Below are 18,336 nucleotides of genomic sequence, written 5' to 3' on the forward strand. Positions count from 1 at the left end.
AGTGCTTCGAATATGTTCTATAACTGCTCTCAATCAAAAGCACTCACGCGATGCTTCATGCAAGGCGAGAATCTCAACATGGTTCAATGAAGTCACAACTAGCGTTTGCTTGGTAGACCTCCAAGGTATAGCGATGCCTCCAACGGTAAAGACATAGCTCGTTTGAGAGCGTGCCATATGTGGGTCAGACATATATTCAGCATCTGTGTAACCAACAAGGTGAGAACGTGCCATATGTGGGTCAGACATGCATCGTTGACAATCATCTCATTTTGATTCCAATACTGCGTAGTGGACCGAAATCTCACGATGCTTAGAAGGCCGGGTTGTCTCGTTTAAGACATCGTCGTAATCTAGAATAACCTCATGTGTTGGGACAGATTAGTGAGCGATAGTCGAATTCAAACTAGGGTCACTAGTTGGTGCCATTTTCCTCTTCCAAGGTTGTGAATCCTTTAAACCAAGGGGTTTGCCATAATGTACCGAGCTGCGTGGAAGGTACGGCTTTCCCAAGCAGGTTGTTGACGCGGGGTACATCTATCCTTGCAGGTGCGTTTTCTGCAATTACATATGATCTTGTCAACTTTGCTAGATCATTAAAAGTAGGGTTGGGTTTGATTCAAAACAGTTTGGTTTTTTGCCACAATTGAATCAAAATTTTTGTTTGGTTCGATTCGGTTTAAATTTTTTTCGATTTTTTTTCAGTTTTGGTTTTTTTCGGTTTAGTTTTTTTCATGAATTTTTTTTTTAATATCTGGAGCTTGAAGCACATACTTCATTGCCTTGAGCATCCTCATTCCTTATTGAGAAATCAACCTGCAACATGCCTTAATCAACATATTTGAACTTTAACTAAGAAGTCAACTTAACTCATGCTTTTTAGTTTTCATCTCTGCATTACACAATATTATACAAAAGCTTAATACTTATCAAATTAAAATCAACCAGTAGTAAACACGGTTGGAGCATTTGAGCTGAAACAAAAAAAATCCAACAGTAGAAAAAACTAATTTAGAAACCGAAAATAGAAAACTCAACCTAATTTACCAAATTAAAATCAACCAAAACAAAAAAAATATCAATCTTTTTTAAAATTAATAGTTAAAATAAGGAAGAGATCGAACTCCCTCTGTGCTAGTGTCAGGCCATTGCAGGGCTAAGTTGAACTAATCGAACTCCCTTTGCCATCCTCCTCTGCTTCTAATTTGAAAAGGGCTAGGGAAAATTATGGTTTGGAAGAAGGAATCCGTGAGGAGGACAGGAGAAGACTAAAGAGAGTGACTTGGAGGAAGAGATGAAGTAGATAGAGAGGAAGAAAGCAGTAGAGGGGGAAAAAGTGTTTGAGAAAACATAAAAACTGAAATGGGAGTGAATGACAGCTAGGGTTTGTAAACTTAAGAAATTTTATAAAGCATTAAATATTAGAAACCTATAAATAATTTACTGGTACAACTATAACAACACAAAGCCTACAGTCAAGTTGGCTTGATGCAACTATCCTCAAGCTTGAGGGAAGGGGCTTAAACCCTCACGCCAACATGTTTTTGAGTATTTATATATGATTTTTTTTGTATTCAGCTCGATCCAGTTTGATTTTTGGACCAAAAAAACTGAAACCGAACCAGCCAGATTCAGTTCGGTTCAGTTTGGCAGTTTCGATTCGATTTAGTTCAGTTTTCAGTTTTTTGAACCCACCCTTAATTAAAAGAATCTGGCATGCTCTGAGCAATGCTCTAAAGATCTATAATTCGGCACACCTTAGTTTCAGACTAGGTAGTGTGGGATCTAAATAAGACATAATAGGAGCATACCACGACAATTCGCGGCATTCTTCAGGAATGTTAGCATGCTTATCTCCCCCTAACGATAGGAATATTGTCTCATCAAAGTGACAATCCGCAAAACGTGCGGTAAAGAGATCTCTTGTCAAGGGTTCTAAATAGTGAACAATTGATGGCAAATCATAATTGACATAGATTCCCATTTTTCTCTGAGGATCCATTTTGGTACGTAGTGGCAGCGCTATTGGCACATAAACTGCGCACCCAAACACTCGTAAATGTGATACGTCAAGCTCGTATCTAGTAACTAACAGTAATGGTGAATGTGGTTGGGTAACGACAGACCTCAGGATGACCAACATAGCTGCATGCAATATTGCATAGCCCAAGGCAGATACCGACAGTTTGGTTCTCATAACTAAAGTCCGAGCTATCAATTGAAGGCACTTTATGAAAGCTTCTGCCAAGCCGTTTTGGGTGTGAACATAGGGTACATGAAGTTCCACATCAATCCCTACTAACATGCAATAATTTTCAAAAGTCTGTGACGTAAACTCTCGAGGTTATCCAGTTGAATTGACTTGATAAGATAATCAGGGTGATGAGCCCTTAGCTTAATAATTTGTGCTAGGAGTTTAGCAAATGCAGCGTTGTGTGTGGACAACAGCCAAACATGTGACCATTGTGTCGATGTATCAACCAACACCATAAAGTATCTAAATGGTCCGCATGTTGGTTGGATAGGTCCATAAATATCCCATTGAATCATCTGAAGAAACTTAGGGGGGTCGTGAATGATCTTTGTATGTGAGGGTTGAGTATTTAACTTCCCTAAAGAACACGCTTTGCATGGCGGGAATCCAACATAGGGAGGTAACTGATGCCCATGTGATGATTTTAGGATACGGCGCATCATGTCACATCTGGGATGTCGCAAACGGTCATGCCAAAGCAGGAAAGTGCTCTAGAACTCAAAAATAGGGTCGGCCACATGATGGGCTTCTATGCCACAAATGGTTGTGATGTACAACCCACTCGAGATACGTTCCAACTTTTTGTGAATACGCTTCTGGCCATATTCGTACGAAGTGATACAAAGAAATTCAGAACCATTATCTTCAGTGGTTACAATATGATATTGATTATCTCGAATATCTCTAAAACTCAACAACTTTCCTCCGAAACGTGGAGAATAGAGTACCTCTTTAATGGTTAAAACTGTACCATTGGACAACATGATACGGGTCTTTCCATATCCTTCAATCAAGTTGGATGGGCCTGAGAGAGTTGTCAGATGTGCTTTCCTGGGTATTAAGTTAGTAAAATAGTGTCGATCACGCAAGATGGTGTGCGTGGTAGCACTATCAGCCGGACAACTAACTTCCCCACAAGACATACCTAGAAATAAATTGATTGAATTAGTTATATGCATAAATATAATTTCATTCATTCAATTAAGCAATTCAAGAAATAATATCCATCAAATAACAATCCATAACTCAAAACAAACCAAAACCAAACAAATTATTCCAAAGACTTAGAAAAATTGTTCAAAATTAAACCATAAACCTAGAAAAATAAGAGAGAGGGGCCGGCCACTCCTAGTGGGGTCGGCCACTAGGGGTAAACACCCTAAAAACATGTCTAATTTATTCATCCATTGGAGCTGACGCCTTCTAAAAATTCGATATCTCCATTGATGTAGTAGCATCTTCCGGATGTTCCACATGTGCAAAAGTTAGACTCACAATGGAAATGATACTTGGCAATAGCCTCAAGGGTGGCTTGGCATACGCATGACCAATGATCCTTTGATCCACAACGGTAACACATGTCCATTTTAGTGGAAGCTGACTGAACAAGAGCTTTTCCCTTATTTTTGAAGTATGAGGCATTTGGGGCAAGTGTGCTAGATCACATTTCCTTCCTTGGGGCCGGCTCTTTGTTGACCTTGGGCCCGTGGTTGGGCTTGCCACCCATTTCCACGGTCATGATGATTCTTACGTCGTTTGTGGCTGTTAGAATTGGTCGCATACACTTCAGGCGCGGCGTTCAAGCCAATCGGTCGAGCTTGATGATTATTCATCAAAAGCTGGTTCTACTTTTCAGAAAGAAGTAGTACATAGATCAAATCCAAAAATTTGGTGAACTTATGTGCCATATATTGTTGTTGTAGGACAATATTGGTGGCATGGAAGGTCGAATAGGTCTTCTCCAGGAGATCTGATTCAATTAATTCCACTTTACAAAACTTCAGCAGTGATCGGATTCTACAAACTTCAGAGTTGTATTCATTCACAGACTTAAAGTTGTGGAAGCAAAGATGTTGTCAGTCGTGTCTTGCTTCAGGCAAGTAGATGTCTATCTGGTGATCGAAACGGTTGGCCAGAGCAAGCCAGATGATGCGTGGGTCCTCCTCCACGAGGTACTCAGTTTGCAATGCATCATGGATGTGTCTTCAAATGAAAATCATTACAGTAGTTTTCTGAACTTTGTCAACAGGTTTGTCATCGGTAAGTGCCTCGATGGTGGCTATAATACCTTTTGCAGTTAAATGGAGCTTCACATCTTGAACCCACTTTAGGTAGTTTCTTCTGAAGACTTCCAGAGCGATGAAATCGAGCTTGTTCAAGTTCGACATGTCCCTAAAATGTAGGGTACAAAAAAAACGTGATTAGTGATATAGTGATCCATACACATACATCATAGAACAATCGAGTTCTATTGACATATATTGGTTTAATTTATGCATGAAAACTACAGGTTTTATGTGGTAAGTTTTGAATGAAAACTTCAGATTTCAAAGACACTAAATATGAAACTACAGGTTCAATTTAGTTTTTATGAACAATTAGTTTATAAAGGAGAAGTTCCTGCAAGAAACACAGAATGCAATATGCTGATTTAAGTGTAGTGGATTTAAGTGTCTTTGGGAACTCAAGTGTGAAAGCTTCGAGACTACGAAAGGATGTCAACGGTTCAAAGTATAAAAATAAATTATTGAATCGTTAATGTCCAAAAGTGATCTTCAGGTCAATAATTTTGGATTCATTATAAGATTAATGGACTGGAGGTCACTTTTAATTAATTCAATAGATCGGGACCAAATAGGGTCGATCGTGGAAGCGAAAATAATAATAACATTCAGATTAAAATTATTTAAAATGCTAAATAATAGCATGGGGTCAAAAAAGCATAGCCCAAAAGGATTTGGGCTCAGGTTGGCTACAAAAGGCAGCCCACGGGTGGCTACATGCCACGGGCCGAGGGATTTAAAGCCCAGTAGCAAGCTACTGGCTTATGAAGGCCGAATGGGGGGCATCGGTCAGGCCCAGCGAAACGCTGGCCTAGTGTTAGGTCCGAGAAGCCTAGCCGGAGCTGGGATTCGAGTCGGGCACAACCCAGCAAACAAGGCTACGAGAAGTTGGCCCGGGCGTAGGGTAAGGGCCAGCAGCCTAATGTTGCTGGCAATGCGGGCGTAGTTCACAAGGACAACCCTAGGAAGGTTGCGGCTTCCTTAGGGAGCAGGCTGGGACTTTAGGCCCATACAGGTTAACCAAGCCAAATGTCTGAGGGTGTCCGTATGGTTGTAGCAAGGCCTAAAAGGCTGCTGCCGTGGTGGTGTTGCACGGTGCCCAACGCCATTTTTTTTTTTTGACATGGTTAGGGTTTGAAAAACCCTAGAATTGCTTCTAATTTATTTATATGCTTTGACTCACAATTCCACATAGCAATTTTTAATTGCGTAATGCATGAAACAAATATATGAACATATACAATTATATATCGTAAGGAAAATATAAACATAAAGGGGTTCATGTATCATGGAGAATGTTTTCATAATTCGTGGATGTTTCAAATATCTTCTTTTATTTTAAGCGTACCTAATTGGCAAAACACAAAGAAGAGCCCTTGAATTTTGTGGAAGATAACCTCCTCCTACGATCAGTCAATTCCTCAGCTTCTAGCAAGAGCGTGTTAATAACATGTTGTAGGCCCATTTGATTGAACTAATCTAAGAGATTAGAGAGAAAGGGGGCCGGCAATAGCATGAGGGAAGAGAGAGTGATTTAATTGTGAGGTGTGCTTGTATCACCCCTATTGTGCCTTTATTTATAGTAGTAGGATAGGCAAAAACCTTACCCTTTTCGGATTACAACTCTTAATAGGTAATCAACTCCAAATAGGAATATAAGAGATATTTCTAGATCTACTAGGGTTTACACAATCACATTCCTATTCTAAATATAACTGCAACACATCAAGTATTTTCCAAAAAAAAAAAAAAATCCAATTCAACAATCAATTGAATTTAATTCTAAATCGATTTGGTTCGTACAAAATTGCAAACAATCAAGCTTTACTTCTGAACAAACAATTCAACACCCTTTTATTTATCTAATTGTTTAGGGTGTATTTTTGCTCACCCACACTAACTATAGGGTATGTTCACCACCTCTTCTAATGCTTGCCACGTGTAATCTACACTAACCCTAGTTAAGCCTAATTTTTTTTTCAATTTTTCTGCTCTAATTAATAGGAAAGAGAATCCTAGTTTTACCCAATTACTTCCATATTTATTCTTTCTTCTTATATTTTAGTAAAACTTGTATGTACGCATCTTCTGAGTTTTTCATTGTTCTTGTCGAAACCTACGCCAATAGATTGGATGAACCGACTTATTTTCTCCAACTAGAAAGGGTATGCAACTCTCTTTTATTTGCTTTTTAGGATTATTAGAGTTTCCATATATATGCTTTTTTGGATTATTATAAGGTGTCAATTTAATACAATATTAAGTAATTTGATGCTTATACTGATAGAACACCAAGATGATGAGTTTCATACTCCATCTTCCAATGATGCAAAGAACCAGTTGATTATATACACTTAGATTCAAATTTCGAAATCTTTGAAGTCTTTGATCAAAATGATGAAAAATGAGATATTCCAAGCAAAGTTGGAGATAATTCCATGGGATTACTTTTGATAGTTGGAGAAAAATAGCAAGTTCTTCCAATTTGATGGAGTAGGTTTCAATAAGAAGAATGAAAAACCCACAAAATTCGTGCGAATTGTCTGTTTGTATTAAAAAAGAAGAGTTTTAATAAAGAGTCTTAATGAAACACTCATGATATTGTTCACTTTTAACATTAAAGACATTTTTTTTCCTAAAAAGTCACTCCTGATACTATTCACTTACAACATTATTTTATTTTTTTTATTAAAACTAAATTTTTTGAGGACTTTTTGTTAGTTTTCATTTTTATAAAATATAAGTAGAAGAAAGGATAAATAAGAAATTAATTGAGTAAAAGTAAGATTCCCTTTCCTAGCAGAAAAAATTTAAAAAATAAAAAGCATAACTAGGGTTAGTGTGAATTACACGTGACAAGCATTAGAAGGATAGTGAACATACCCTATAATTAGTGTGGGAGAGCAAAAGAGGCACCCCTGTCCAGAAAAGAAATAGAAGTATATAATACAAAATTAAATTATTTTCTAAAACTCAGATCTCATACAATTTTAAGGGAAATTTTATTTAAACTCATCTAACCTATTTATACACTCAATTTACTCTTTTCACCCATTTGATTTTTAACTAAACTATTAATATCTCTTTAAACCCAAATTTAATACCTAATATACCCTCATAAACCTAATTCAATATGTGGATTTATTTTTTCCCCCATTAAATTTTTAACTCAAAGCTGCCGGCTGTGCCACTTGACTGCTGAATAGTTACCGCCAAATAAGCTCATTGATTCTTCAACAGATGTAAGATTGAATCCGTTATTCCACTGTAACTTCCTTCTTCCTCTTCCCCTTTTCCTGTTGCCGACGAACATAGAAAAGTTAGAGAGAGAAAGATAGGTAAAGGGAGATGGCGTTGGACTGGTGTTGCTCACAAGTAAAAATGGCTTCCACGGAGGGTATAGTACCAATAACCAGGGCTTTTCTCGCTTCCTACTACGACACATACCAATTCCCCCCTCTCTCAAACGACATCGCTCCTCTCAGCCGAGATTCGATCCTTCACCGCCGACTTGCTCCGCCACTCTCCGGCGGCTCAAGGTCATCGTAATTTCAAAACCCTTTTGAAGATTTTACATATTTTTGCTAAAGTGATCAACTTTTTCCAATTTTTTGCTTGCAATCTCAAAAATTCAATATCTTGCATAGTGAATGAATCGAATGGGTTTAATTTTTAGGCGAGGAGAGATTGTTAGTGAGTGAATTGGATAGTGAACCTCCCCATAAAGTCGACGAAAACATGTGGAAGAATCGAGAGCATATGGAAGAGATACTATTTTTGCTTGAAAAACCCCATTGGCCTCAAACTGTAAGTCTAAGCTAAGTTAATGTAGGGTTTAATTATATTATATGGGTTTACGGATAAATTTGAGTTTTATTATTAATTTGATTTTGTATTTAATAGTAATTATGTAATAGGATAAACTAGATAATTAACATTCAAAATTTAAAGTTGGATGTAAAAAGAAGTTGTATAAGTTTAAATAAAATTTCCCCAATTTTAATTCAGCAGAATTACAATACCAGGATCAAATTGTACAAAACTACCCGGATCGAATGCAGGAGAATGTTTTCACACACATGCATTCAAATTTCAATTAAAAACACTAGAAGATCTCCAATCACGTGAAAGCGTTTTCGGTTTTAGAGAGGGACAGAGAGAGGTTGGTATAGTTAGAGAGAGAGAGAGAGAGTACCTTCAAGAGAAACCAGAGATAGAGTGAATCTGACGAATGCTACATAGGAAGGAGAGATTGAATCCGTAAATCGCCTGACCCTCTTGACCCAATACGGCGATGAAATTAGTCGCTCGGCTGCTTCCTCAGCCACGAGAACGACGAATTTAAGCTATTGTGGTGGAAAATTTCAGATCATCTCATCCAACCCCACCACCTGTTAAAAAATCTGTCATTTTGCTCCGGCTTGTTCATCTCAAATCATCTCATCCAAGTTGAATTAGTTGCTGCGAGGATCCATGTCTGTCGCCAAGAAGCTGTTCGATACAGTTTTCCAAGCTCGCCTCCGTGATTTTACCCGTTGATAGCCAAACGTCGATGTGAAGATTGCAGTCTTGATGACAGCCGCCAGGGAGAGGGAGAAAGCAACCCCTTTTTTCTCTTTTTAATAATTTTTTCCATTTGCCACGTGGCAAAAATTGTGGGGTCCACATTTTCCATGTCACGGTGAAATTGAAAGAAAACTTAACGTATGTATGACAATTAAATGAAAATTAAGTAAATGTTTAAAGATATATGAAATTGCAATCGAACGGGTGCGTGCAAAATATAATTTACCCTATCATCTATATCTAGGTTTTTTTAACTAAAATAATCTATGAGATTGTCATAACTCCTCACTTTGATTCCTGACATTGAAAATCGGTGAAGTGTTCTTTGAGTTTGTCCATTGTGGTCCTTTCGCTAAAAAAATCCGTTAAATGAAAAAGCAAGTAGATGGGTTTATTAGACAAATAATTAACATAGGTTTTTCACGATATCTCAAATGATTGACAATGGACAAACTATGCTTCAATGCTAAACGTTGGAAGAAGTTCCGAAGGTTCCATTATATTAAGCAAAACTAAGCGAGTGAAGAATCCAATCCAAATATTTTGCAATGCACTGAGTGTGGAATGCACTGGATCGGCACACTACACAAATGGAATTGCATGATACGATTTCAACAGTCTCACTCAACCGTGCGTTGGTCTATTTGTCCTTGGCTTTCATTATGGCCAACTTTTGTTCTTTCCGAATCCAAGTCTCAAGCTAATGAAATAACGATATGTGGACAAAACTCCTTATACATGCCTTTATTTTATTGAGCAAGATGTCACCGTGGCAGTACATCTTCTCCAGTTTTGGATGTGATACTATACACTTGCAAACTTGACCATTATAAAAGTCTCATGACACGATCAGGCATAGGCAATCCACGAGCTCAAGGGAAAAACCACTCTTACCACAAACCACAAGGGAAGCGGCAAAAAAGTATGGCCAAATCGAATAAATGATCCATGTGGTCATAAGGTATTCGGAAGATAACCCATGTGCTAAAAAAACTCAGATTTAAACCCTTGTGGTGTACTCCGTTTGCAATCCAAAAGTGATTTTTCCGTTAATTATATATTAATACATGGGTAAAATTGTACTTTGACATGTGCACCTTCTTCTTCCTGCATATTCCCTACGCAACCCCCAAACTCACTTCGTGCAAGAGAAAAAGGAGAGACCATTTTTAGTTTTCCACATAGCTACCACCGCAACCATGACGGCCACGGTGTCTCTCCTTTTTCTTGCGCGAAGTGCGGAGGAGGAGGAGGTCTTGACTAAGCTCTCTCTCACTCTGAAACCATGGGTACCACTCAGACCCCCTCTCTCTCTCTCTTCCTCTCACTCTCTCTGTATGTGTGTCACTGGTTTTGTATATGTGATAATATGCAGGTATCTCACGTGACTCGATGCACAAGCGTTGTGCTACTGGAGGCAAGAAGAAGGCAAGGAGGAAGAAGAGAAAGTAATGCTTTCTACCTTCAACCCCATTTCTCTCTCTACTTTACTCTTTGATTGCTTGTTAATTTTCCTTCATTTTCTATTATTTGCCCTTTGTAATATTTTTTTTTATTGATTTGTTATGTTGTAATTAAGCGACAGATGTGTTGTTAATTGTAAACTATTTCTGGGTTTTTCGTTGTAGATAAAAGGTGAGGTCTCACCGGATCTTCTTTTTCTTGAAAATGGTCTCTCCTTTTTTCTCTTGCACGAAGTGAGTTTGGAGGTTGCGTAGAGTAGATGCAGGAAGAAGAATGTGCACATGTCAAAATACAATTGTACCCATGTATTAACAGATAGCTAATGAAAAAATCACTTTTGAGCTAAATTTGTTAACGGAATACATCACATGGGTTTAAATCCGAGTTTTTTTTTAGCACAGGGACCTTTTTCCGAATAACTTATGACCACATAGATCATTTATCCAATTTGGCCAAAAAGTAATAAACAAACAACCTTATACAAACAGCGCATTAACTTCCATTTATTCACTCTGAAAGACCACCATTTATTCACTCAGAAAATCCAGGTCATTGTTTAGAAAGCAACAGGAAATGCCGAACTCTCATCCAGCCCGGCGTACATTCATGAAAACTGGGCAGTACATGCCATTTGTCATACATACCACACTTCTTCACCTGTAAACAAACCAAACCAAACACCTGGGCAACTACATAGGCGTTCAGTATTAAACAAGGCGAGACATAAAAATCCGCACAGCTGCAGGTTGTGATACCACACATAAAACGGTCTATACATAAGACCTGTTAAAGAAGCTCATCGCCTTCAATCATCCCGCAACTTTCCTTGAATAGGTTCTACCAGGTTGAATCTCTTGAACAGGCCTGAGATACAAGTTTCCAGACTCACCAATCCACTCGACTCCAGCCTTCATGGGAGGGGGCCGCATCTGCTGCCCGACAGTCTGCCTGTGATGACCAATTGTCATATTTGCCAACTTCTCAGATGTATCTGAAACTCCACGTGCAACCCTTACCTTGTTCACAGAAGCTGTGCCAGCCAACATTGTATTCTCAGTTAAATAGAAAGTCAAATAACAAGCACTCTGACAAAACAAAAGCAAAAAAGAAAATCCAGGACCAGGGGATTGAGAAATAAAACTAACTAAAATCCAAAGAAAAACAGACAACATCACCCATTCTTGTGGTTCATAAATGTGATCAGTTTGGATATTAAATCGAAAACAATTCAAGAAAGCAACACAATCAAATTCCTTCTAGTCATGGAACTTACTAGGACTGCTCTTTCCCGGTGGTCGATATTTCTGCTGCTGCTTGGGAGAGCTTTTCAAATATTTATCATTCTTTTTCGCATCCTTAGATCATAAAGATGAGGAAATTATTTAAAAGGAACAAGCAAATGAGGTATGTCCACGTTTGGCATAAGCACACAATCAAATTAAACAGACACAAGTAACATGTGCTCTCACCTGGTCGGCCATATCCAGTTTCCGCTGCACCCCTGCAAAGTCAGTTCTTACATAATGAGAACTCATTTAGAGAATTACCAGTTCTTTCGACAAAAGGATGGCAATACTTCCTCCACTAAGAAGTATAGGACTAGAAACTTTCAATAGACAAAAAGCTAAATTTTATAAGGATATTGTTGAGGAGAAATAATTTCTGACCACAAGGGTTAGCTCTCAACAAGAAAAACCTACGACAACACCACCTGGTGAAAAGACTCATTGGAGTAATTTACAATAACTGCAGATATTAATAAATACAGAAAAACAAAAAATAAAAAATAAACAAAAGGAAGAGAGAGAGCAGCATTTAAAGTCTAAATAAACTCCGCAGAACAATATCCAACCAACCTGTGCCCACAGAGGCATGCAACTTGGGGGAAGGGAAGTTGCTAGCAAGCTTTGAATGAGATACAGTCCCAGAAAGTCTTCTAGCACTTTGCTGCTCCACTACCCTTGCTCCAGCTGTGCAATAATACAAATAAATTTATATCCTACATTACTTGAATACCATGTATTAAAAGCGTGAGGTGTGGGCGAGGCATCCGAGGGATAGCCCAGCCTAGGCGGGACCTATATTTTTTAATATATACATAGAGCGTACACACACACACACACACATATATATATACATATATTATATTATATATATAAAATAGACGATGAAAAGCACAATGAGCACACATATAACAACGTAGACAGCACACACATCCATTATATAAAAAAATAAAAATCAGAAAAAAAGGCAGAGAGATGATAGTACAAGGAAGAGGTATGAGGCAATTAAAACCCTACCCAAAATTTGGGTTTGGGAGTAAAATAAAAAAAAAAAAATCCCCTGAGGCTCGCCTAGGTGGCTTTGGCAGCGCCTTCCGCCCACTCCCTCAAAACAGAGGTGGCAACCCTCAAGCCCAGCCTCACAGGGCGCCTGGGCGCGCCCTGAGGCAAGCCTTTTAAAACATTGTTGAATACCTAAATAACAATCTCAAAGCTGATACATTTCCATAAATTATCAGATGGACAAACCTATTGGATGCGTCCTAGCAACAGTTAATCTGGAACGAAGGGATGGAGGAACAGAATAGCAACTCTGCCACATGAAAGGAAGTACATGTTAGAATACACAATATTTGCAGACCCCTATTCATCATAGGACGTTGCAGTTACTAAACTTTGTTCCAATACACCACCTGGAAGAAAGGATGGTGGAGGGCCTCTGCAGCAGTTGGCCTCCTGGAAGGGTCCCAAGAACAAAGTGACTACATCAAAAGGGAAGGAAAAACATAAATCACACAGTAGTAGACATTCTTTAAACAAAGTCACCATGTGGGCTAAGTTGAGGGGTAGGGAGGATGGAATAAGAAACAGCTACAGTAAATACTATATAGGACTTACTGTTATAAGGCTGATTGCACCCTCACTAGCTGATGGAATCCGTGTAGAAAGATCAACACCAGCAAACTGCAATGTTAAAAGATACAAAACCAACTTAATATATATGGTTGTTTTTTCAAGCAGGGGAACAACATAATCTTACATTTCTACTAAAAATAAAAAATAAAAACGCAGATAAAATTACATCCCATATTTGCATGCAGCTTTAAACTGCCTAATAAATCTCTCATAAAATACAATGCAGCAATGACAACAGTCTGCTAAAAGTGAGAATGTAAACCATTCCCCAAGAGATTTCTGTACAATTCTATGCACCTCAGAGAACGCACTAAAAATGCATGAGAAAAAACAGAACAAACAAATATGAGGAAATGAGTGATGCCAAATCAGAAACAACTGACCTGAGGAAATTGGTAGTTGATATCACTTGCAAGGCGAAGCCCGTCAGCCCATGAGTCCTTGGTTGGGCTTCCAATCACACTGCAAATTTTATATACCTCATCTGCTTCACTGCAAGAACAGTGGAAGAGGGAGGTGAAGGTGAGAACATTTAAAATAAACCAACTTATATTAGTCGCTAAATTATTAGCAAAAGCCACTAATATATTCCAAAACACATCCAAGTTAATTAAACAATTACTGCAAAGATTCAAAATTATATCCTATGGGATGCAAACCACTTGATGGTTAGGGAGTGTGGAATACATACCTAACACCCGGAAATAAAGGGCGGAGAGAAAACAACTCAGCCATTATAGCACCCATTGCCCACATATCTGACAGTCAGAATAAAAACTAATAATTTAAGAAACCAATCACTGTGAACACATGTTTTCACAAAAAACAAAAAATCGAAACTTTAAACATAAAAACTCACCAACTTTTGAGCTATACAGGTACGACTGAAGCAGCACTTCGGGCGCTCGATACCTAGCACACCCACATTCTAGAGTCAGTAACTTACAGCAACATATTAACACCCAAGCAGAGATAACTTATTACCAAAACTGTAAGAAAAATTAAATTAACACCCACCACCGTGTGGACACGTATTCTGTATATGGTGGTTGTGAATTGATTTCCCGAGCAAGTCCAAAATCAGCAATTTTGATGACATCTTTGGTAACCAATAAGTTCTCTGGAAAGGAGTGAACGTATAGGTACAATTATGTCAGTCTGATAGCAGAAGAAAAATCAAACACAACAGGTGACAGCCTGAACGACTTAATCACAAACCATGAATGCAAAGAAATCGATTGAGGAAAGAAAATAACCACACGAAAAAAGTAAAAATAAAATTTAAGAAGAGTTTGCCACATGGGGATTCAGAATACGAGAGGAAAAAAAAAGAAAAAGAAAACCATACACAAATGCAAGAAAGTATAGCAAGGGCATGCAAGAAGCAATGAGTGAAGACAGACCGAAAAAAAGACAAACAAATCAAAATATATAACACTATTGGCATTCTGAATATCATGTATACCTTCACTTCTCCAAATTTTTATTCAGCCCTTCTACTTCTCTTTGAACATTTTACCTGCTCAACCGAGGTTATCCATAATAATTGTAACAGTTACCTGGCTTAAGGTCTCGATGAAAATATCCACGCTGATGCATGTAAGCAAGGCCTTGGAAAACTTGAAAACACCAATTTCTGACTTCAGCTTCAGGGAAAAGCTTTTCCTTATCTTTCATAAGTTGATACAGGTTGAACTCCTGCAATGTACATATGACAACACAGAATATCAACAAAGACTCTTATCAATGGCATCATAGCAAATAATATCAAGTTTGCCAACTATACCACTTACCATGTATTCAAACACGAAGTACAACATGTCATTTTCTCTGATGACTTCCTTGAGCTTCACAATATTTGGATGATTCATTCTACGCAATGACTGCATGCAGAAAAAATGACATAATTAAAAAGTATAAATCATATCAGGATATTAATAAAGAGGAGGTAGTACATTGAACCACCTTCACTTCCCGTAGACTTACGCACTCCTCCCATGAAAAATAACTTTTCTTCATTTTTTTAATTGCAACCTGTAAATTGTCCAACTGATTATGAACAGAACAAAATCTAAAGCACAAAATACATTCCAAAGGGAATGGGAAACGGAAAAAAAAAACACTTACGACTTCACCAGTTTGCTTATTAATAGCTTGCCAGACAGTCCCAAATGTGCCATCACCAACTTCCTTTATTAACTTGTACCTAGAGTAACCACATACTTATTTATTAGTATGAATACAAACAGATAAACCTAAACTCCCCAGTAAACACTCACCTCTCCATTCTTCCTGTGGAACACAAAGCAGCTCGTTCTTTATTCAGTGAAAGCATAAAGACTCAAGATAAATGGAATTTATCTTCTGAAGATGATCCTTAAAATACACTGTATGATATCAACAACTGCCTTGCTGGTCGAGCTGAATCAAACCATCAATCTTCTGAGGCAACATGCACGAGCACAAAACCACAATTCTTATGATGGATAGGCTGCACGGCCTTATTCATTACTAAGTCCAGGGCATCGGGACTACAGCATGACATTAATGGCAAAAAAGGACAAGGATCACCGAACATATCGATGTTAAAAATCCAACCAGACTGATTTATCCCGCCAAAAGAAAGACTTCTAGCTCAAGATAGTGTCACCCAAGGCTTAATAAACTTAACTAATAGCTATCTCATCTAAATTACGCAGAGATCAGTGTGGAATCTTCAGGTAACCAATATCTTGCCACTTATCATAGCACCCACCAAGAGCAACGATGAAATAATAACTTTGACATAAACAGTTTGCACTGGTTTGGTTTGACGTAACTGATTATCTAATAATAACTATGTAGAGATCTTCTCTTCAGTCACAGATTGCCAGAATTTAACCCTGTCATAATAATCAAAGAATAAAGTTTAGGAATACTTAGCAGGCATCGAATAAAAAGGTATAAGTATAAAACTGAGTTGTATATGTTGTACCCCTGATGAAGTTTTCCCAGAAATTTCAACTGGATGTTGTATCAGCAATGCGCTATGCACTAAAGATCCAACACCTGACTCAGAAGTAACAAGCATCATGTCTCCCGTATTGATCATTTGAGAGAAACTGACCACTAAGTGCAATTAACAAAAGAAACCAGAAAAAAATCTCCAAGGACAAGAAATCTCCAGTCAAGCACTTCCTGGAAAGAAAAGACCTGGTACTGGTGGCAATTTGACCAGAAGCGCATTTGCTCCATGTCTTGAAATATATATGAAATCCCTTTAAATCTAAGCCCGGCACAACCTGAAATTAAGATTAAAATACATTAATGCATTGAAAGAACATCAGAAAATCATGCAGACAAAGATACAAAGTAACAATTTACTGATTTTAATGGCAGGTTAAACTAAATCTCACATAATATGGCAAATAATGATGCAAATCCAAATACTATCACAAGATAACATTTAATCAGTAACACAGCTTCTTAATAGCTCTCACATAAAAATACAAAACTTCCAGCACATTTCAGAACCAAGTTCAGACAAATAAATACCACAAACCACAAAACGACAACATACAACAAACTTTAAGGCACTTAAGCTGTATGATGTATACAACAATAACAACAACAACAACAAAGCCTTTTCCCACTAAGTGGGGTCGGCTATATGAATAAATTACTACAAAACTTAAATGTGATGTACATATTCTTTCCTATTTCATTGTTGATATGCATACCCAGGCCAACAAATGATTTCCAATCCTAAGCCACATGCTGCAAAATCACAAATTTGGTAACAGGATAACCTAAAGTCACAAAGGAACATCAGGGACAAAGTACATAGACCCCCATGACACGGTCATGAATTTCAACAATAATTTGTATAACTTCTAAGCCACCAAATGACCTTTGGCACAAAATTGGAATGTAGGAAAGGTAGGAAGAAAAACCATAACCAGAAACAAGTCTACAGAAAAAATTGTAGCGGTTAACTTTGAGGTGCAGCAAATTACAGTTTTAGCCACGATACACTTTTAGCTAATGCTATAACACGAGTGATCAATAACATTAGCAATTTATATAAGAGAACACAAACAAAATACAACCAATGAAAATTTACGAACAAATAAATAAAAGCCTCAAATTACCAATTGGAGTTAAGATTAACAAAAATAAAAACCAATGTAAGCCGCGATATATCTCTGTTACATAATCCAATCAGAAAAAAAATCACCATACCTTAATAACCCAGAGGATGAAAACCCTACAAAAATAAAGCCCCAAAATAGTCAAACTCTGAACCCCCTTCATTTCCCAGAATTTCTCAGCAACCAAACATACTTCAAACCGAAATCGAAGAATCACATCCAGCCGATTGCGTTAAAAAGCTAACCATAATCCTAAAATCCCAAAATCCCAAAACATAAATCGAATAAAATCGCGATACAATCAACAAGGAACAAAACCAAAATATCCAAAACAAACAGAATAAAATCAATTACAAAACAAATCAAATTCAGAAATAAATCTAAACAACAAGAAGGGCAAAAAAATTATAGGGGATCAGATCGGGAGAAAAGGAATCGAACCTGAAAGCCAAGCGGCATAACAACCGTCGCCTAGGACGGGAGGGGGTGGAATCCAGAGTTTCTTTTATGTCAAACCGACTTCGTTTAAACCCACCGAATTCTGATATGCTGGCACATAGAGAGATGAGAGAGAGAGAGAGAGCGCGCGATGAGAGAGAATGAAAGCCTTCGTGCCAACCAAGGAATTTACCTAACTCCACGTTATCACGGAGGCAAGGGATATTCTTGTCCTTTTATCGAGTGCTTGATCTTTTTTGGGTCGTCGTTCTTTTTTTAGCTAATTGTTTGGTGGGTTGGATTTTTTTTTTTTTTAAATACATCGATATATTTGTACATTAAAGGTTAGATTTTTCCTTTATTTGTTGTACCTTTTTTTTTCCTGTGCCCATTTTATCCACTGAAAGGTATCACTGTGGTGGAATTGAGTGTTATTTTTGCATCACGCTGTAGGTTCAAATCTAACAAATAATTTTTTTTTCTTTTTTTTTTAGTACATCGAT

At 37.7% G+C, this 18,336-nt stretch overlaps 1 protein-coding gene and 1 long non-coding RNA gene across 2 annotated transcripts; both read right to left on the reverse strand.

Moving 5' to 3' along the window:
• Positions 1-7,261: 7,261 nt before the first annotated feature.
• On the reverse strand, positions 7,262-8,924 carry LOC126606226 (uncharacterized). Its single transcript, XR_007617157.1, has 2 exons — positions 8,513-8,924; positions 7,262-7,613 (listed from the first exon to the last, which is right to left on the reverse strand). It is a non-coding gene; the product is annotated as an uncharacterized LOC126606226 (long non-coding RNA).
• Positions 8,925-10,823: 1,899 nt separating this feature from the next.
• Positions 10,824-18,026, reverse strand: LOC126606223 (cyclin-dependent kinase F-4-like). Its single transcript, XM_050273578.1, has 18 exons — positions 17,837-18,026; positions 16,240-16,546; positions 15,545-16,147; positions 15,393-15,471; positions 15,231-15,299; positions 15,059-15,148; positions 14,825-14,963; positions 14,283-14,385; positions 14,125-14,177; positions 13,957-14,023; positions 13,649-13,757; positions 13,248-13,313; positions 13,043-13,111; positions 12,879-12,942; positions 12,204-12,317; positions 11,817-11,848; positions 11,621-11,702; positions 10,824-11,377 (listed from the first exon to the last, which is right to left on the reverse strand). The coding sequence occupies exons 3-18, from the start codon at positions 15,598-15,600 to the stop codon at positions 11,157-11,159; spliced, it is 1,413 nt and encodes a 470-aa protein (XP_050129535.1). The 5' UTR covers positions 15,601-16,147; positions 16,240-16,546; positions 17,837-18,026; the 3' UTR covers positions 10,824-11,156.
• Between the last annotated feature and the right edge of the window lie 310 nt (positions 18,027-18,336).

This window comes from Malus sylvestris, chromosome 16, assembly GCF_916048215.2.
Source record: "Malus sylvestris chromosome 16, drMalSylv7.2, whole genome shotgun sequence".
NCBI lineage: Eukaryota > Viridiplantae > Streptophyta > Magnoliopsida > Rosales > Rosaceae > Malus > Malus sylvestris.

Excerpts from the sequence above, each read along its gene's own strand:
- LOC126606223 (XM_050273578.1), bottom strand. The coding sequence starts at position 15,600 with ATGCTTTCACTGAATAAAGAACGAGCTGCTTTGTGTTCCACAGGAAGA. Across the intron at positions 13,314-13,648 it reads TCAACTACCAATTTCCTCAG|TTTGCTGGTGTTGATCTTTC; the intron begins GTCAGTTGTTTC and ends TTAACATTGCAG. Across the intron at positions 12,318-12,878 it reads TGCTAGGACGCATCCAATAG|CTGGAGCAAGGGTAGTGGAG; the intron begins GTTTGTCCATCT and ends ATTATTGCACAG.